The sequence below is a fragment of the Falco cherrug genome, chromosome 6 (genome assembly GCF_023634085.1).
Source record: "Falco cherrug isolate bFalChe1 chromosome 6, bFalChe1.pri, whole genome shotgun sequence".
Classification (NCBI taxonomy): domain Eukaryota; kingdom Metazoa; phylum Chordata; class Aves; order Falconiformes; family Falconidae; genus Falco; species Falco cherrug.
Window position 1 is genome coordinate 17,372,769 of NC_073702.1, and position 21,699 is coordinate 17,394,467.

At 38.2% G+C, this 21,699-nt stretch overlaps 1 protein-coding gene across 1 annotated transcript in view; it reads right to left on the reverse strand.

The window, feature by feature from the left end:
* PRIM2 (DNA primase subunit 2) overlaps window positions 1–21,699 on the reverse strand; it is a 127,958-nt gene that overhangs the window by 82,966 nt on the left and 23,293 nt on the right. The window contains exons 6-7 of the mRNA XM_055714145.1: window positions 19,532–19,627; window positions 18,545–18,682 (exon numbers count right to left, since the gene is read on the reverse strand). Of these exons, the coding sequence (XP_055570120.1) occupies window positions 18,545–18,682; window positions 19,532–19,627 (234 nt within the window). The remainder of the gene's footprint in view (window positions 1–18,544; window positions 18,683–19,531; window positions 19,628–21,699) is intronic.

Below are 21,699 nucleotides of genomic sequence, written 5' to 3' on the forward strand. Positions count from 1 at the left end.
CTGAATGACATATGCAAGCAGATTCATGAGGCTACTGTTAAGATATCATCAGAATTTTTAAATGGTGACCATTTCTTAACTTTTTCTTATCAGTTCATACTGACAGATACAGTGAAAATAATCACAGAACTAAAAATCAATGGCATTTAGCAAAATGCTTATTTGCATTTGGTGTATACCAAGAGAATAAAATCAACCTCATTTACGTAAATTCCACGTTAGACAAAATACAACACATTTTTCTTTAAAATCGAGAATTTAATACCATGTCTTCATCTCCTCCTTAAAGTAATACCCGTGCTATATTTCTCAGGCTGCATTTCAGGCACACTTTCCTGCGCTAACGCGTTCAGCACTCTTGCAGTGCCCTCTGACGGCCAAGGCCAGAAGGTGCATCTATAGCCTCACACCAATTAAGTACCCCGGACACATAACATTCTAAGCATCACATGTCAGTTAAGAACTGGAAGAAAAATGCATTGACAATTTGATTGTCAGCGAGACTAGATGCAACAGCAAGCCAGCACTTCCTCCCAAACCTCACCCCCGTTAACTGTGTGCTGACCAGAACTAAAACCACCACCATAGCTTACAAAGAGCTTATGAAATACGAAGTTGCTCCAAACTCCACACTCAGTAGGCAAAATGTCCAATTATACTGCGTGATATAAGATTGAGCTGCAGCAACCTGGGGAGAAGGCTCGTACATAGCCTTTAATTTTTAGTATTTTGTCTGAATTTGCTTTTCTGAAAGCAAAAGGTTCCTCGAATTCCAGCCCAACACAGAAAACTACGCTTTCACAGAGCTCACTATAAAGAGCTGAATAAAGACTTCAAAGACAGAAAACATAACAAAATTTTATACACTAACTTAAATATTGACATAATTGCCCAGAAGTATTTTGCCACTTCCATACTTTGTATCTTGAATTCTGCAAATACAGAGAACTTTACCTTGAGTCCAATTATGCAAGCAATGAAGTATAATTGCTATACCATTTCCAAATAATACTAAAAGTGCATAGCTTAATTATGTTTGCTCAGTGACAGGACACAGTAAACAAAACAAAACAAAAAAAAAAGAATACTACATATTGCCTTTTCAAATTTCCAGAACTAAACAGAAATAAATTTGATCTTAAGTATTTTAGCTTCAAAGAGTACTGATACTAATTAGAGACAAATGCAAGTTAGAGAACCACTCTATCCTGTACATTTTCTGCTCATCTTTACTGACGATGTTTCTGGACATTCATATCCTGTAAAGATTATTCAAGGAAACAAAGAACTACCAAGTAGTCTAAAAGGATTGAATAAGGGATCTACCATGACATCTCTCAGGCAAGTCCATGCAACCTAACGGGATGATACCCGAGGATGCCGAGAGCCGATGTTATGAGCCTCCTCTTTATCACTGCTGAAAGGCTACTGCAATCAGGAGAGGTTCCCAATGCCTTGAAGGCAAGTCTTGCACCCATCTCCTGATAGAGCAACACGGATAACTAGGGAACAGGCCAGTCAGCCTCATTTCAGACCCTGGGAAAGTCAAAATTGCAAGTTGCCTTGGAATGCATTTCTGGGTAACACAATGGAGAAGGTCATCAGGAATAGCCAGCATGGATTTACGAAGGGTAAGTAATTTTTATTGTTATTAATTTAATTTTAACCAACTCTGCTGCCTTCTCGGACAAAATGAGTACATCTGCAGCTAAAGAACAGTGGATGCCATCTGCCTTGGCTTTAACAAGGCTTTCCACACAGCATTCTACAGTATCTCTCTAAGCTACAACTTTATAGTCCAGGTAAGTTGACCACTAGATCAATGAAAACCCATTGGATCATTTTAGTGATCCTAACTGGAAGATTACTATACAGCAAGGAGTTAGGGATTCCCTTAACAGTAAAGTGGAGCAGGTGCAAGCCTGGGCTGTACTATACTGCATGTGTAACTTGGCTTTCCAGCCTGTGTTGTGCCACAAATATCCCTTGGCCGCAGGACAAACTTAGGTGGCTAACTAATGAAGGAGCCTGTAGGCAACTCCCAGCAGCAGCAGCACCATCTGCACATCCTTGCCTTTATTTAAAAGCATGGCAAGAAATCTTCATGTGAACATGTAGAAACGATGAATCCTTTTAGGAGCTCAAAAGACCAAAATGGGGCAACCTTCCACAGACAGGACCTACACAGCGAGATGTGCCCTGGTTGGTGGCTCATTTGATGTTTCAAAACTCTTGGATTCCCAGAACCCAAAGGGAGTAAGATGATCAGTACTATCCTCTATCACACTGCCTCCAATAAATGGCATTTTAAACAACACTTCACTGAGTCCGATTGCCTTTCTTATCACGATCTAAACAAACCAGCAACTCCTGATGAAAAACAGTCACAAGGCTCAAAGGATAGTGGTAAATGCTTTGTACACTACCTGGAGGCCAGTTATAGGTGGAGTTCCTCAAGCGCCTATCCCGAGAGCTATGTTGTAATATCTTTACCAATTACCCAGAGAAGACAATATGCCTTTTCATCAGGTTCATAAACAACAGTCTGAGGAAACCAGTCAATACACTGAAGAGCAATGCTGTCATTCCCTGAATCTGAAGAGGGTGGAGGGTTCAGCTAACAAGAACCTCATGAAATTCACAAAGCACAACTGAAAAGTCCTGTACCTGTGACAAAATAAATCCCTGCACTGGTAAAGGCTGGTGGCCAGCTCACTGGGGAATAGCTCTTCTGGAAAAGACCTGGAGATCTGGCAAACAGTAGGCTCAACTTTGTCAGTAAAGACAGGCAGAAAACATAGAAGGTAGAATTCTACTAAACCTGCCTCAGTCTATCAACATCTTTCTTGTACTGTGAGCCCTCAAACCCTGGACATCGTATTCTACATGTGGTCTAATGAGTGTCTGGTAAAGGGGGACACCAGCTCAAGTCACCGTTGACCACCGCGGCTGCCAGGGTGCTCCACTGGCTCATGTTGAGCCTACTGTTTGCTTAGATGAACTACACTAAATCCAAACTGTAATCTTGCACTAGAAGTGTAAGCAACAGAATCACATAAATTAAGTTGTATCATTAAATTCTGATACACAATCCCATTGTGGTTGCTTTTGCTAAGCCGTTTAAGTGGCTGAAGGAACACGCATCAGTGGCCAGTGAAGTTCTTGGTCACTATGACTTAAGATTTCAATTTTACTACCCAATGTTCACAAGAAAGCATAAGAAAAACACTGAAGGACTAATCCTGAGCTTGGAGCAATCACTTTACTAGACGAGAGCATGTCACCACCTGCTATACAAAGTAGTAAACTTCTATGGTGAACCATTATCTTTAAAAACACACACACGAGCAAAAGCTCCTTTTCTATTCCTGGAAGGTTTCTCTGTGGCTTCTAGACACTGTCACAAAGGCAAAAGATTATGAAAAAAGTAAGAAAAAAAAATGGATTTCTTTTTTGCAAATATCTCATATCCTTCTAGTACTCATAATAATATTCATGCCTGAGGAAGAGGAAAGGCTTCCACCTGAAAGTGCTCACAATGAGCCCTATACCGCTTCCGCACAGACTTGCTAGCAATGACGGCAGATCACCCTGTGCAGGGCAGGCCAGGAGCTTTTGTTCTCCACTACCCTGCAGCTACTTTTTAATCCCTCAGCAGCAGAGCACAAGTTTATGTTCATGCATCATCTGACATATTCTACTTCGCATCAGTTAAATTCAGGTATCTCCAGAGCCTCTCACGAAACAATCCAACTTTTTTTAAGAGCCAGGTACTAAGCTGTGGACTTCACGAGAATTACCCGTTGCCTCTGTCTGAACCATATTCTGAACAAATTCCCCAAAGTCACTGATTTAAACACAGTGCTGGTTTCAAAACCATGCAGCTTGGAAGAATTTTTTATTACTGCCTCTCTAATTATTACTTCAATCACCTCTCTGCTTTCATTGCAGGCTCTACCAGCGTTATCCTACACCATAAGAAACACACATAGATGGACAGAAGCACCTAATAGTTTTCCACTAGGAAGTGTATTGATCATGAAAATCAGGGGTTACTCACCAGCCTACATTTAGGCAAATGCACATCATCAGATGATCCACAACACTCCCCTCTTTTTTTCCTCCCAAAATAGCTTCAGATCAAAAGTCTGGACTTACTATTTATAACTGAGTACTCTAAAATTGCCTAGTTGTACAATGAGTGTAGTAGTACTGTAAGGTGGAAAGAGACCTACCAGCACCAAGATGTCTTCTCTCCAATGGCCCTTGTTTCTTATACAGGAGCACGAGAAAACATACCGAATTTAGAAACGGATAACCCCCAAGATTTTAATTTGTTCAGTAACAACAACCTAGCGAAACAATTTCAGTAAAGTTTAGAAGAGTGTTTCAAAAGAAATAGTGTAATTTTCCTTTGAAATTCCACTTATTACAATATCTAACAAGGCAAAATGTTATTGTATGTGACAGATAAGAGACTGATTTTAAATTTAAATATATTTTAAGCTAATTCATAGCTCTTATTCTTTACCCTACATTCTCTGTTACATTTCTTTTACTTATTTGTTCACGCAATGTGAAATACCAACTTTTATTCAGAAAGAGATATTTGCTTGCCATCACTAGAGGGTATTACACAGGTAGCATTCTACAGTAGTGCCTGGGAAACTCAACTCTTCCAAAAATTAGTTAAGAGCTTTTCATTTGGAATAAAAACCAATCCAACAGTTTTATCCATTCACTTTAACAACTGGCGGGATTATTCCCACTTTTTAAAGAAGTAATTCAACATTTTCATGTACTCCAAAGAGGATTCTTCTGATTCACAATTCAATTTGGGGGTGTGTTGTGTGTGTGGGGGGTGTGATTTCCACATTTATTCTTTTTTTTTTTTATTTATTGTCTATGCATCAAAAGGATGGAGGAAAAAGAAACACAAATCCTTTGGGATTACCAAAGCTGGTAACAGAACAACCTTCAACTCATCTTGGCAGCGTAACTAGGAAAATAACAGGGAAAAATCATGGGGTTTTCTATTACTTACAAAACTCTAAGCACTACATCCAGATTTAATCTATTTCTTTCATATATACAAATATAAACAAAGGGTGTAGTCATTAATAAATCATGTCATTTTGCTTAACTTGTGACAGATGATAATAAAAAAACCCCTTTGCTTTCCAGTATTTGTTCAAGACTACAGATTATTTAACTTAAACATTGACCCGTACAAACAGAAAAATAGTAGTATTTACATAAAAAGGAATTTGTTTACATAAACACAGAAAAAAATTATAGCTAAAAAGATCTTTCACAAGCTACATATAAATTGAAACTTTCTATCCTCATTGGTCTGTTTTTCCCTGATACTTCATCTTATTTTCAGCCTTTCTACAAATCAGACACCGAACAGCTAATCAGCGTCCTTTCAAAATCTACAGAGCATATAGAAGCTTTTACAAAACTTCACTTAGAGCTGGAGACCTTCCTGTGACCCTGGATGCTGAATAAATCCATCATCACCTTTCAAAAATCCGTTTTTACTACAAGACATCTATATTACAGTACTTTTTGCATCCTCCCTCAGACAGATGAAGTTATACAAAAACATTTACATATATACTTTAACTTGACAGACTACCAAATATACATAACTCACATAGAATCTATGGAAAGCCTCGCTGGTTTTCTATTTCACAGTAATAGGAGATTGAAGGAGTAACAAAAAACCAGCTCAGGCAAGGGCATAGAGAGATACCTACTAATGTAGAAATTATCCTTACTAAACCACCTCCTTCTTAGATATCCCAAGAGAAAAGAAAGCCACTTCAGACAAAGAAATTTAACTGTCACCTTTCAGGACTCCAGTGCTTATAAATCCATGCAGGCTTGAAACACTGGCAGATTAAGGTAGACCTGTAAAGGTAGAACACAGCAGCACGAGGCCTCTCAAAGAAAGCTAACTCAGTAATGTCTGCACACCCAGCTTCTGATTCATACCTTTCTTCAGGCTGAACAGATCACATGAGATAACTGAATATGCAAATACAATATAGCACACCTCTCATGGAAATGCAAGGCTATACTCCTCAATAAGGAACGGAAAATTAATTAGAAAGTATGCTCGCTAGCAGGAGGTAGGTTTTATCAGTAGGTCAATATTTCCCTATAGGTTACAAATTCAGGAATTTAACAAAAAATTAGGAGTAAACTGTAAAATAACCCAAGATATTGCAGCAGGAGATATAAGCAAAAGAAACCCCAAATCAACCAACAAAAGCCTTTCACAATCCATGTCAGGTACCCAAGAGAAACTTAACAATAAAACAGTTTGGGGAGGGGGGCGGATGTGTGAAATCAGTTGAGCGTAAGACATTGATTACCCAACTCTAAAATGTATTAACAATAAAACAGCTTGGGGAGGGGGGCGGGTGTGTGTGAAATCAGTTGAGCGTAAGACATTGATTACCCAACTTTAAAATGTATCCCTGCAGTCAAGATATTCAGGGATAAAGTAGTACCCTCCTCAGGCAGGTTAAGTTTCTTTCCTCCTGGTGGCCAGGCAAGTGATGATCCAGTCAGAGCCTGGCAGCAGAGCACAGGCAATGTGAAGGCACCTGAGGTTCTCCTGGAGACAAGCAATTGTTCAAATAAGGAGCTGCCTCTTCACAAGCCAGAGGCGCAAAAATGAAGTCACAGCTGGAAAGGGAGCGGGCCAGGCAGGGTATACCCACAGACTCAGTATTACTAGAGCCAAGTTTAACTACCCTAACTCTGCCTTTGCAGCCTAATTAAATCATGTTTCTAAGATTTCAGGAAGACAGGACTCCACTATTTCAGTGACAGCCTGTACAGACTGCCCATAAAACAGTAGCAGGTGTTTTTATTGCAAAAATTCTGCTGAATTATACTACCTCTGAAACATACCCTTCTTGCCTATTAACAGGAAAAATAATTCTGACTATCTTCATTTACAAGAACTACAAAAAATGGCTAGTACCTTGCTAGCATAAATATGCAGATTAGGAATTAATTGCAGAAGAAATATCGTTACAGATGAAATTCCCTTTGGGAAATTACAGTAAAATGACCATCATGCAGTAAGACCACCCAGAAATCAGCTGAAGCAGCAGTGACAGTGATTAGAGCTTCTAAAAATACTCACTTAATCTATATTTAGAAGTTTAAAAATAAATATTCAGTAAGTTCAACAAGCATATTGCTACCATTTTTCTTAGAAGAGTTCAAAACACTTGAGTTGTGAAAGAGACACTAATTTTATTGATTACACATTAGTCTTACAGCAGAATTTCTTTTAAAGATGTCTTGACAAAAGCATTTCTTGACGAGACTTGTGCATACTTTATTCTTAAACTTGCTGCTTAAAGAGGTACTCCAACCTATAGGAAGATTCTATACATTAATTAACCCAGTGTCATCTCATACAACTATAAGTTGTTCAATTTATTCCAGGTCTGACTTTGAGCTACTGACAGTCATTTCACATTTTTCCTTCTAATTGAAGGAAGGATTTAAGATTTAGTCCTTCCCAATCATCAGCCAACGTTTATCATTAGCAGGAATGGCAAAAACGTGTTAACATCACATATGTACACATGAATATGTACATTCACTGGCTCAGGATATTGTAAAATTTTACTCGGGAGAATAGCCATTCCCTCTATTTCATAGAAAAATGTATGGGGAAAAAAAAAATCATGTAATTGGAAAAGTAATCATCATAATTTTTAGTGATTCAACCTATTTTTGCCTGCTCCATAAACTTGCATTAAACATTTTACAACATACCCTCTTCCTATCCTTCTGCATTCTGTATTTGTTGCAGCCTTTTTTGCTGTTAATCCAAATTGTTCATTCAGACTGTAATCATAATTTAAGATACTACAGCTTAATTTAAGTCTCAGAATAACCTGCATGACCCCAACTCTTTCTTGAATGTTTAATCTGACACTAACTGCTATACTCGCTGCTTTCAACAGCCACAAGACCTACTCATTTCATTCATGGTGACTACTCACAACAGCAAGTCCTATGAGCACTGTATTTGGTATGCTATAAAAGATTTATTATTTAAAAAACAAGGTGCAACTTCTTGGATATCTATAGAGTAGGTTTATAAAAGCATACAATATGCTAGCCAGAATTTAACATCTAACCAAGGATCATGAGAGACAACGGTTACAGACAAAGGAGATAATGAAAGACCACCATGGTGAATGCAGGTGCGTTTACTCCCGCATTGTTTGGGATTTTTCTGTAATACAGAATTTTTTAGGATTACATTGCAAAGTTTTCACAAAGTTCCTCTCCCCTTTAGCTTCAAAACAGCTTTTAACATGGGAGCAAAGCAAGAAAAGAATCACTTTGAAAAGCAAATACAAGGCAGGCACTCTAAATTGTAATGAAGAAATTGGGGGGAGGGGGGAACCCCAAAATCCTCCATTTCTTTCAACACACAAGGCTTCAGATTTAGCAGAAAGGATGAACTAGAACAAGAAAAAGTCCAATTTTAAGAATTGGGTAAGAGCATGTACTCAACGGAGCTTTCAAATAGAAGAAATTTTAATTTGTCTAACAGAAGTGACGAAACTAGTTACTAGAGTGATTACACAAAGATGCAAGCATGAAAAAGCATATTATTTAAATTCTACAGGAACTGCAAATTTAGCATCATTTTTTGCAGAGTTTAAGTCATAAACAATTTGAAAGTTAGGAGGAAAGTTGCATGCTATTTAGAAATGTTACCAAAATGTAACCATCAGGATTTGACCATGTTCATTCAAGTGTCAGTGAGGCAGCAACATTGCTTCTCAACAGTCCTGAATTTAAGAATCCATTTGTTAAGCCCAGTGAATAACTGTCGTGTTCTAAAAGCAACTACATCACTTGAAAGAATTGGTTTAGACAAAGCACATCTAAGAGTTATGCTCCTTTACAGAATCCTCCAACGTTGTAGGCAAGACTCAATATATTAATTCAAGTGAAATTTCTGATTTACTGTACATAGCATCGGTAGGTACATCGTGCTCTCTTGAACCACACATAAAATTAGTAAGTGGTTGAAACTTGGATCTCAATAATGAACCTCTATTAATCTACAGGTGGGTTAGAAATCCAAGTCCCCACTATCACAGAAGGGATTCAGCCAGCATTAATTAGATACATGAATCAAGTTTCCCCAGAAGACAACTGCACAACACAAAGCAGTCTCATTTGACAGTGAAACACTGGAAGGCTGAGAAACATGATAGCTATATCTTCACTGGCAGTTTGGATGACTCCCTATGTCACTAGGGTCCTGGTCCACAGTAAACATCAGCTAGATCACTCATCAGTTAACTTCGAGAAACTTAACTAGTTTTCTCCAAGAAAAAGTCAAAACACAGCTGAAGAAAGGATTTGTCATTAATTCCAGTGTAAACCAACTCCAGACAGATACAACTACAGCTATTACATAGCAACTGCCTGTGGGTCACAGAAGGACATCAGAAAATAATCAGAAAACTCAGATTTCTAGCAGTGTCATCCTGAAATAGATTTCTGTTTACTTACCAACTGCATACTACTCCAGTTCTTTCTTACCGACTATAGTGCATCATTCTCAAATTACTGTTACCACCATGTTAATAAGTTGTTGTCAGGTGACATTTAAACAGGTGCTATTTTAATTGACACATTTCCAGGTTATCTATCATACAAGACAGAAACAAAATTGTATTTTCTGATAATATATTCTATTCCAACATTTTTTCTGACATTTGGGGAATATCACAACAGTTAAGCAAGTCTTCCACATGCTTCAAATCCTGTACTCTTGCTCTGTTAGTTTTACTATGATGAAACACCTACGTTGATTTGAAGTTGGAAGTATTTCCATACAAATCAAACAGGACCATGCAGAGACCACAGCAATTGTTTATGCTGCAAGTTTAGTATTTAATAAAAACTTATTAGTAGCAGAAGCAAGAAGCAGATAGAAGAAACAAACTACTGAATACAGTCAAATTTCATTTAGCCTCCTAATATTATTTACAATTACTTTTTGCTAGCTATCCATGTAGCCTCTAAAAGAAACACACATACTTCAATTCACAGAGAAGATAAAACACCGAACAATGGATTTCAGGGAACAGCCAACACTAGAACAATTAAGGGGCCATGGCCAAAAAAATTGCCCACAAAGAAAAGTCCAAGGAGTTTCCCTGTCTTGCAGGTAACCATTCTGCATACAGGCTTGAGTCCTCTCTGACATACACACGAAGTCACTTCCCCAATTTAGCTTCTCCCACTCAAAATACCACCATTTCATTCAGCAGACCTGTGCCTTAATAATGCTACTCAGAAATGAAGAGCAGCTGCTTCTTTGCAACACTCACTGCAAACTTTCACCTGAGAGACTCAGAGGACAAAGTCTGTAATCACATTTTACCCTGCACTGCCAAAGTTATTACCTTACTAACCTTGTATGTGCATATTATAAAAATCATCCATTTATGTTACAGTGAATTACTTTAAGTTAACACTGGGAACACAACACCTGAAATGAATTTCAAGTGATAAGACCATCATCAATCATATTTTCTCAACATTAATGCCACTACATAAAGCCTTATGCTTCACTGCTTGAAGACATAGACATTTTAGGAAGAAAATGTTATGCAGGTGGTGTTATGTATACTTCCCTCAAATTAGCAGGTTCTTTGAACATATAGCATAAATCAACCTAAATAGCATATATTTAAAGACAAATTACTACAAACATTAGTAAAGCTAGAAGCAACTTACTTGATCCACATTCCTAACAGTTTTGAAGATCACATCCCAAATAGGAAAAGGAATAAACAAAAAATTAGAACACACCAGTGAGGTCTTCCTTTTGTACTAAGTCCCCAAAACCCAACAATTTGATTTGTAGACATTTTAGCAGATTACACAAGGTCATACTGCAAAGCAAAAAAAGTGTAGGTATTAAATTAAGAAGCAGCACGTGCTATCAACATTGTAGATATTAACATCGGAATCTTGATTTCTTATGGCGCCAGTTTGCATTACTTTCAGCTAACATTTTAATTTGCAGACAGTTAAAACCTACGTGATGTTCTAACAAAGTATTTTCACAAAAGCAACTTCTTGCAGCCAAGTTATAATTCAAAGACCAGCCAAGTTACAACTGAAATTGCTAGGCTTAACATGGCGGAAAAAGGGCTGAACTTAAATAGAAGTATGACAAATCAACATTAGACTATGAAGGGAAAGTTCATTGTGCTATCAACAATAATTACAAGTCTTTGTGTAAATATTCCTGTGTAGCATGAGCGTTTTTGTTGTGAATTTGAAGAGTTTGTTTGTAGAAGAATGGCTGCAGAAGCGTGGCCACGGAACCCCTGAGGGTCTGCACAATCCAAGCCTGGAGCGCACTATCCAGGCCTGGAATTAGAAGCGTACAGGAATTAGAACTGTGCTGAAATTATTGTGCTGAAGGTAACAAGAAAGTAACTTTGATCTATTCTTGAATCCTGCTGCAAAACCAACAACAGGAGGTAGGTAGAAGAAGTAACAAACCGCAAGGCCGAGACATTGCTGACGCAAACAGCTGCATGAATCGAATGCTTGTTCCAATCATGATTAAGCTTTGAAAGCATGATAGTGTATTAGGCTATATAAGAAATGTTGGAAGCTAATAAAATTGAGCAAGATGCATAACTCATATTGAGTAGTCTCTTGACTCCGGCGGACTCCTCTCCCTACAACTGGCGCCCGAACAGGGACCCCGACGACCTTCAGGAGCGCGGAAAACTCTGCCTTTGCACTGCGAATTGGGAGACTCGGGAGAGGAGTCTGAGCAGGAAGGTGCCCGCGACAGAGAAGGCGTCTGAATCCGGCATTGAGCTCCTGCACAGACCTGCACCAGTAAGACCGTCTTTTCCCTCGATAATGGAAAGGAAGGTGGCACTCACACTTTTATCTGAGGTTCTTGCTAAGCGAGAGGCTAGCATGAGCACAAAGAAGCTCCAAGAGCTATGCAGATGGGCGCAGGAAAAAGGACACTTAAAGGACCCCCAACTGATGTTTAGTGTGACTGAGTGGTGAGAGATTGGGGATTCCCTTTGGGATGCGACCCTTAGAGGCAGCAAATCGGCCAAGGAGTTGGGACCAACCTGGCGGGAGGTCATGAACCATTTAGGGTCAATGGTCGTGGAGAAAAAGATGGCTATGGCTGCTTCAGAACTCCTCGGTCGGGAAACCAAGTCGATGTCATCTACCCGATTTATTTGGTCAAGGCACCCCGTCTGCAAAAGGCATAGTTGTGCCTATTAAGAAATCTGCGACAGAACTATTACACCCGATATCTGAGGGCACCGCTGCAGCGGGTGGTCCAAAGTGCCGACCAAAGCTCTACTGGGAACCACCCCCTGTACTGGAGGAGGATGAGGGCACCGAAATAAGACCGAGTGCTGCTCCGGATGTGAGTGGGGAGACAGAGAATGAGGGCTCACCAACTGCTCCAGTATCCCATCCCCGGGTAAAACCCTCCGACTGGACCTTAAATCGCTTGCTTCAGCAGACGGAAGAGTGCCACTTGCCTACCGGTGGTCGCAATGTTCAAATTCAAACTCGGGAAGGTGTCATCTTCCAACCAGCTGTCCCTCAAAATCGTTGGTCTGGGGTTACACGGGATGCGATACTGGAGGGAAAGTGGCAGGCTGCCTCTGCTGTTGCATGCCCGGTGTGGACCACCACATTACCAGACGGTACAGCAGCCACAGCGTGGAAACCTTTTGATTGAAGTTTATGCAGCAGCTGCGACAAACTGTTACACAATATGGTTTGCAATCAGAACCAGCCAAGCACTTGCTGAATTATTTGTTTGACTCCGAAATCATGACACCCAGCGATTGTACCTCACTAGCCAGATTGCTTCTTACACCAGCACAGTATTTGCTTTTTGAAAAAGAGTGGGAATGACAGGTGCAGATGATTTTGATGCCGCCTAAGGCCCAGGGACACCCCCTGCGTGATGTAAATGAGGACATGCCGTTGGGTCGTAACGTCTATGCCAACCCTAAAGTGCAATTAACGTTTTCCATGGAGATGCATAATGCCTCCGCCCTGGCTGCAAAACAAGCCCTTGCACTTGTCCCATCGGAACACAAGGCCCCTTCCTTCACAACAGTCAAGCAGGGAGCAACAGAGCCGTTTGACAGCTTTGTGAACCGGCTAGTACAAGCCTTAGATCAAAACCCGAGTATGACGGAGGACCTTAAAGTGCAAAGGCTCCAAATGCTAGCTTTTGAAAATGCTAATCCAAGGGCCAAAACAATTCTGTCTACCCTCCCTCGAACCGCTTCAATTGAGGAAATGTTAGACAGAATGGTAAACAGTGCAGCTGCCCAACAGGCTGCTTTTGTCTCTGATGCTGTGAGTTCTGCTGTATCTACAGCCATGAAAACCCATACCCAGGCGTTGGCAGCTGCCCTCAAACCTGCGGTATGGCCAAGTACCAAGCCCAAGGGTCCACTCGGAGCTTGTTTCTGCTGTGGTGAAAAAGGTCATCAACACCATACCTGTTCGGTGTCTGTATGGTGTGACCATTGCCAGTCTGCTTCTCAAGCCTGTCAGCGCTCGGGAAACTGGAAGGAATATTATTTGTTGTAATCATTATTGTAATGCTCTTCGTTCTTAGCTGTGCTCTTTCTTGTTTAAAGAGAGCAGTTTTTAACATAACCAATCAGGCCTGGCTTGTGCAAAAGAAAGAAGGGGGAACTGTAGAAGAATGGCTGCAGAAGCGTGGCCACGGAACCCCTGAGGGTCTGCACAATCCAAGCCTGGAGTGCACTATCCAGGCCTGGAATTAGAAGTGTACAGGAATTAGAACTGTGCTGAAATTATTGTGCTGAAGTTAACAAGAAAGTAACTTTGATCTATTCTTGAATCCTGTTGCAAAACCAAGAACAGGAGGTAGACAGAAGAAGTAACAAACCGCAAGGCCGAGACATAACAGCTCATTCATGATGCAAACAGCTGCATGAATCGAATGCTTGTTCCAATCATGATTAAGCTTTGAAAGCATGATAGTGTATTAGGCTATATAAGAAATGTTGGAAGCTAATAAAATTGAGCAAGATGCATAACTCATATTGAGTAGTCTCTTGACTCCGGCAGACTCTTCTCCCTACATTTGTTTTACATTCTCAAGCATTTGCTTCCAGCTTTAAAATGTAACGTTCAACAAGCACTAAAACTTTAGAACAAATCATCTTCTGAACTGTAACATTCATTAAGATGAGAATGATTATTATGTGATCAACCTGAAACCATAATCTCTATATAAAGGATTTTCTGATCAACCACACAGGAAGATTATTTGTATCAGACACTTAGTACTGAACAGTACTATGAGAAAAGTAGTTCAAAAACCTAAATGCATCTTCAGAAATTACATCATTTCTGGGGATCAGACATCACAGGGATGCTCACACCGAACACTGCAACACTTTCAGCAGGTGGGAGATGCTGTCCACCCCTATGCCTGTCACAGTTAACCACACCGAGTGGGAATTGTGGAGGCAAACTGCTGTCTGATGAAAACTCATATTCAAACAAGGCAGGCAACTGCTAATGCAACATTAAGTGATTTTCCCAATTATTTCAGGTCGCTGCTGATAAAGGCCAGTCCCAGCTGATGCTCCGGCAGCCTCTTCTGTCCTGCTTCAGATCTCGCTGGAGCAATCCTCCTCTGCGCAGTACCAAGTACAACACAGCTCTGGTACGGGTCTGCAGCTCTGAACCACAACACTAAACCAAAGCTTCCAATCTCAAGAAATCAAAAATTAAAACAACTATCCTCACAAAAAAAAAAAAAAAAAAAAAAAGAAGATCCAATACTGCCTAAGTCCACTACATGCCTATAACTGAAATCACTAAAATGCAGCATTGGATTACTACAGAAATATTTAAATTGGATTACTACAGAAATGTTTAAATGAATAAAATACAGTGCAATTTGAATTAATAAAAGTTTGTTTTGTTATGAAACAATAGTGGAGCTAATACTACATCTTACATGAACTACAGAAAATGTTTAGGGTTTCTACAGTTTAATCATCATTAATGGGACAAAGGAAATTATTTATTAACTAATGGGTCAGAGAATACAGAAAGAATGTCCTTGCAGTATTGATTTTGCGCATAAAATTAACTTCTTCAGTTGCATTTGTAACTGTCAAGAAAGCTTGAACAGTATTAACTCGCTCTATTATCAAGCCTCAAGAAATACACACATAGTCAAGATGTCAAATTTATTTTGAAATGATGAAACAAAACATACGACCGCTTTGTGGGCTTACCCATTAAGTGATTAAAGCATAACTCTGACTAAACTGAATTTGTGCCAGTGTCAACATAAAACTGTTTTTAAAAGTCGGTGCTATGAATTATTTACTCTTCTCTTAAAGCTCAGTATCAACATATCAGTTCACTCTTCTTGTACTCCTCCTTTGTCCTGTTACATTACAGGGAGATTCAAGTCAGGGTTACAGTGGTGACCCAAGTCTACAACGAAGCAAAGCAACATAACAAGGCTATGCAACCACCCAAATCATTCAATGCTTTTGAGGAAGAGTAGCTTTAGCAAAAGCACACTCCCATGAAGTGTAACAGTTTCAGCACACCTTGGAAAAGACTGGGCAGACCTTGATCATAAAATCATTCCTGCGTAGAGATAACCCCTTCCAAAAGCCTGTGTGTGCAACTGCTTGGAATAGCACCAAATAACCTGAGAGGCAAAACATGCATCACAGCACAAATAATAACACCACACAAACCACCCACACTGGAAAACTACGTTGCTTTAACATTGAAGAACTGAATCACTTGCAAGAGCTCTAAGAAGGATTCCACAAAGCTACATGCCTGAAAGACCATCTTTCCACTATCTCCCTATATTCAAGGTATTTTGTGCCTTAGAAGCTTGTAACACTGTCAAAGCCAGAAGTATTGGCCAAAGTCAAGCTACCCCACAGGAGATGAAGGTATTCAGCCTAATTTTACGACCCTAAGAAGATACAAACCTCTCCTTTAGAAACAGCCTAATTTGGGTTATCACACCATTAAGATCTTTAATTCTCAAATTCTAATAAAAGAAGGATTGGCCATTAGAAAGTGCTGAGAACAAAGTGTAAACAGCCAGATGCTGCAAAACACTAAAACATACTCCCAAAAGCACACATAAGTAATGCTTACCAAAGTGGTAATGTTATCAAATACATTCATTAAGAGATAAATTAAATAACAAATCAGTGATGCTGTTAAAGACTCTATTACTTCTTAATTAAGTCTGGCCCTGATGCACAACTTTGCAAACTCATGAAGACCTCTATACTATGATAGTGCCTAAAATTCAGCACATTTACCTTGATTTATTTCTCCTTTGCAGCAGACACATAGAAACATCCATGTGCTATAAAAGCATTACCAAGCACTACTAAAACAGCTGTACTTGCAGAACTTAGGCCTAAATCAAACAGTATTTCAACAACTACTTTTCACAAACAATACTGGAAGTGTGCTACTGTGTCGTAACTTCTATTGACATGTGCCTCTGCACTCCAAATAAGGCTGAGGAAAATCATTAAAGGTTATCCTCCTAATTTGCATGCTGTGAAACAGCAACCGTTACCATCTTTAGATCTTAAAAAGATTCCTTATGTACAATCCTTTCTTTAAAAGTGTATTCTTACAGTTTCTGAAACTTAATTGGTTATTATATTTTGTTCCAGTGAAAAAACTACATTAATTATCCAGCTACCAAGTGTCACGCTGCAGTTATGCTTCTGTTTGGTGTAACAGAATAACGTTAGACTGACCTCTGTAAGACATGCTGGATTTTTGGCCTTCATTTCCAGAAGGCTCAATTTAGTAATATTCCCAGCATCTCTCAGCAGTGAGCTGTGATGGCTAAAATTAACTGAAACAGCTTATTAAGGGTGGTTTCTCAAATTCAGTAATCAAAACCCCACAACTTCAATCACGAGCTTTCGATTAGGACAGAAATCACTAATCTTCTTTTATTCCTTACTCCAAAAACATGGTGAATTTTAACAAACAAAAATGTTTGTATTAAAACTTAAAACTAATGCAAACCTGAAATACTGTATTAATTTAAGACATAGCAGTTCTATAGAAGATAGTTTTCTAAGCTCACAGGAGTGTTAAAATTTCTAAACTATGATTACAGAGGATAACATAAGTACTTTACTACAAAGCGGCTATTGGCTTTAACAAAGTAATTTGGGTTAAATGAATTATATATAAGATAGCACGTGTTTGTAAGAAAATGTTGGAGTTTTCCTCAAACTGAAAAGCTGGGTAGTCTACTTACTACAGTTCCCACTATTTTTCAGACTTCTCCTCAGCTACGCACACAACAGGCAAATTCCAGAAGCCCATGAAGCTTCTCAAAAGTATTTTAAATAGATGCAGAAAGCCTACGTACTTAGGCATATTTCTATAGAATACATTCATCATTTTTAAATCCCATACAAGTGTTATCAGCTTTCAGCAAGAACATTATGCATCAACCAAAATAAGCATGTCTCTAGTTGCAGTTGTATTAAACAGTTTCAACAGAAATGTTCACGTAAGAGTATCACAATTTTCACTGCACATTAAATAATTCCACAGAATCCAGGCATATTCAAAATGAACAAGTTAGAAAATTAGCATACTGGCAGCTTCTTAAAGGACTGCATTTTTACTTTACACTGTTTACAACACTCATGGTCAACCTTGATCTTAATGTGACATAGTAATATAAATCTTCAAAAACATTTTTAAAAAGCAATCCAAACTGCCTTCATGTTATTCAATGCTGTATTTCTAGGACTAAAATTCTGTACATTATACACGATGACCAACTTTTAAACCCTGTGAGGGGCCTAACATTGCAAAAGTAGCAATTCCTAAATTGATCACCAAATTACTAATAGAACATTCACATGCAGTATTTACCATAGGTGTCCTAACTAGATTTGATACCTCAGACTTTCGTACAACGAAGAATTTTATTTTTGCCTGACGTGTTTTGACCTATCGTCATTTCAGTTCTTACTAACAAATGAAAGAAGAAAAAAGCCAAAAATTACTATTTCACTTGTTTCAACAAAAAACTGTTACAAAACGTTGTGGAAGAAAAGATTGATGTGAAAAGGAAAAAAAACCCCAGTTGTGTCTATGAGCCTACCATTTTCAATGAAAAATTATGTTACTCTCTATGTGGGAAACATTTTTAAATCCTCTAGCATAAATTTCTTCACAAGGCACATCACATGCTAAATTCCATTTAAAATTAATGAATTTTCAGCTCATAATGACCTTTTTTTTTAGAGCTACAGCACTTTTGATAAGGTTTCTGGTATTCTCCAGATGAAAACAGATAAATCTAAAAATCCAAAAGGCTGCTATCCGAAAGTGTCACTAAACAATGCAACAGAAGTTGTTAAAAATCAGACTTTATCAGACTTACCGCCAGTGCTTTAGATAACTTTGTTCTATAGTTACTCAAAACAATTGAATCAGCGTCCTTTAGTGGCACATATGCAAATCCGTCTTTAATGAACACTCTTCTGGCTCTAAATAGATCTACAGCATCTGCAAGTCCAACCTAAGAAAGAAAAAAAACCCACATTGTGAAATAGCAAAATAATGCAGTAACAATGTTTACAACCCTAAGATTCAAGATGGACCAGTAAAGCTTTAAGTCATTCTCTGTCTTTTAATACTCTATCCAGGCAAAACAAAGACTTCGAAGTTAAATGCTAACTTTGACATATCTGATAAGTATTTTGATGGAAAAATATTGTTTACTTGCAAAAAGTCACACTAAAAGGGAAAATAAGCTACTTTAAATTTTGCATCTATGATTATTAGCCCAAGTATGTAGCTTTGCATCACTTACTGATATTTGAAAGTGGATTTGTGTTGACCTTCTGTTTCACACATCTTGAAATATTTGATTCATGTAAGCTACGTACATAAGGTATTGGAAACAGAGCTCGAACCCAACCAACTTAGCTCCAAAGAAGAATCAGTGGGCTACGTTACATACCTCTTTTCCTCTTCCTTTGTTCTCTTGCAAAAAGAATTTCAGACTAACGCAATCAGGTCAAACCTAGTTTCAACAACAGATGTTCGAGAAGGCCTCCAATCCTAAACAAACTGTCAGCCAGGTAACTTAAGTCATTTGTCTGAGAAACATTAAAACTTAAGACCATTTTTGTGGAAAAACAAGGGATGACAGGACAGAGGACATCAACAGTAGTTTAAAGGTCCCTTCATTCTCCCAGTCCCTCCCCCTACCCTTAAACTGATATGAAGAGAACCTCACGTTAGTCTCAGCTAATTTAGATACTTAGATTAACTATTAGCAATAGTATTATGCAAATTTAACAACTCCAAGTTTAACTGAAAGAGAATAAATGCAAACCTGTGGAACCTGGCAATTTCTACTTACCTTATAGAACATTTGTTCTTTCATTTTATTTGCAGTGAGGCCAGGGGTTGATGCACACAGCTCATTTGCCAATTCACTTTTCAGGTCTTCACTAATCTAAAATTAAGAGCTTGTTTTAAAACTGTGAAAATACTTTAGGTGGTGGGTTTTTTTAATTAACATGAGCTAAAAGATTACTTCATCTGTAAATATATCATCACTCATCTGTAAATATATCATCACTTTAGTTCACAAGGGAAAAAGAATTACATATTCAGCAACTGATCACTTATTAAGCAGAAACCAGCAAAACACTAGTGGGTCAATAGTGTTAAACAGCCTTCCTTCTGAAGCATTAGTGTATTTTAAAATCTGCACTACTTTCAAACATTAACACAAGAACTATAAAATATGCTATCATGTGTTGACACTAAGTCAACCCCTTCAAAATAAAATGTGACAATACCTGCTCATATCTAGATTTACTGTATGCATTAAAACAAAGCATGATGACCCAATAGCAATTAGTAAGGACTTAACATCATCAGATTTTTAACATCAGTTTCAGCTCATTTTTAAATCCAGACTTTCTAAAAAAAACTACATATCATCTTATAGTCACAGGTTTACCTCTCTCTCCCCTTTTTTCTTTTTGAGGAGAACAGTGTTATACTTTCTGTTCACTAAATGTTAGTGCTTTCCTAATTCTTGAAACATGTAAGTTAAGCAGCAATGCTCTAATTCAACAGCTTAAAGTATTTAAACCAAAATTTCTAGCCTGAAAAATCATGGACAATGTTACACTTCCTAATATAAAAGCTTAAATACTTCTGTTACATAAATAGATAGTTACTATGCTTTTTGGCTATTTAATAACACACCAAATACAGTCAAAAAGCCACACTTAAAATTAGCATATTGTTATGATTTTAGTAAATAAATCATTTGGGGGTTTCATTCAACAGAAAACAGTTAACAGTATTTGAAATTGCATTGTTCTGCTTTAAATCATGATTAAGCTCAGGGTTTAGAACTTGAAAAAAAGTAATAAATTAATAAAATTATAAATAATGCACTGTGATAAAATAGATCATACATGATGGTAATCCAGCAATGATACCTAGTAACTTCATTACATACAAGTCTTAAATATTTGCACACCAAGTTCCTGATAAAGTATAACGGACATAGTCCCTGACTGAAAGGGATTAAGCATCAAGGAACACACAGAATATCTTCCCAAAACACAGATGTCACCGAAATATAACACATTGTGTGACACTGCTCTACATAAACTGGACAATAACCTATGGAGAGGTAATGCAAGGCTGCAGTCAAGATAGCTTTTAGGGACTAGTCAGCAACCACGCGAAGGCTATTGCATGCAATAGACATCCAGAGTCCAAATGCAAGATATAAAGATGACACTCAGTGGCTTTCCTCTCCATGAAAAAGGATATGTGTAAGCAGTTCAGTCTCTTCACTGTACGTCTAAATTCATTGACCAACACTTCTATGCAGTTAAGTACTATTTACACAAAACTTTTTTCCTCCTTCTCAGTTGGAAAAAACTGAGAAAATGAAGGAAAATACTTTTCTTGGGACTCATATGAAGGACCATTTAATTTCAAATTTGGAGAAGTAGCTCAGCAAATCCCCTATGAAAGTGATTTGATAGATGCATATGAAATAGCCAAAGCAGTGATTTCTAGAAGGCTTATGGTTACCCTGTCCACATCTTGATGTCCTCTGTAGTACTCTCTCTGGAAAATCAGCTTTAAAACAATAATAATAAAGCTGCCAGCAAGTCAGAAGACTGTAACTTTGAAGACAGAGGAAATACACAGCATCATTGTATTTCTGCATGTGAAAATCTAATACTCAGGGAAAAACAGCAGGGAAACACAAACAGGGAAAACCAAAAAAAAAAAAGTAAGGAAACCATTTTTCTTTAACAAAGTAGCTGTATCAAAACAACTAAATGTGCTTGTGTAAAAGATACAAGAAAACACCTCCTATAAAATACTCCCACTAACAATCTTATTCCTGTTAAGTCTTCGAAAGATTCCTGCTTTTCAAATGTGACACACAGGAACTATATACGAATTTCATGCAGAGCTACCAGAACCGTGCTACTCCCTCCCAGATGATGCATTTCTTCTTTAAGTAAGTAGGAATCTATGTCACTG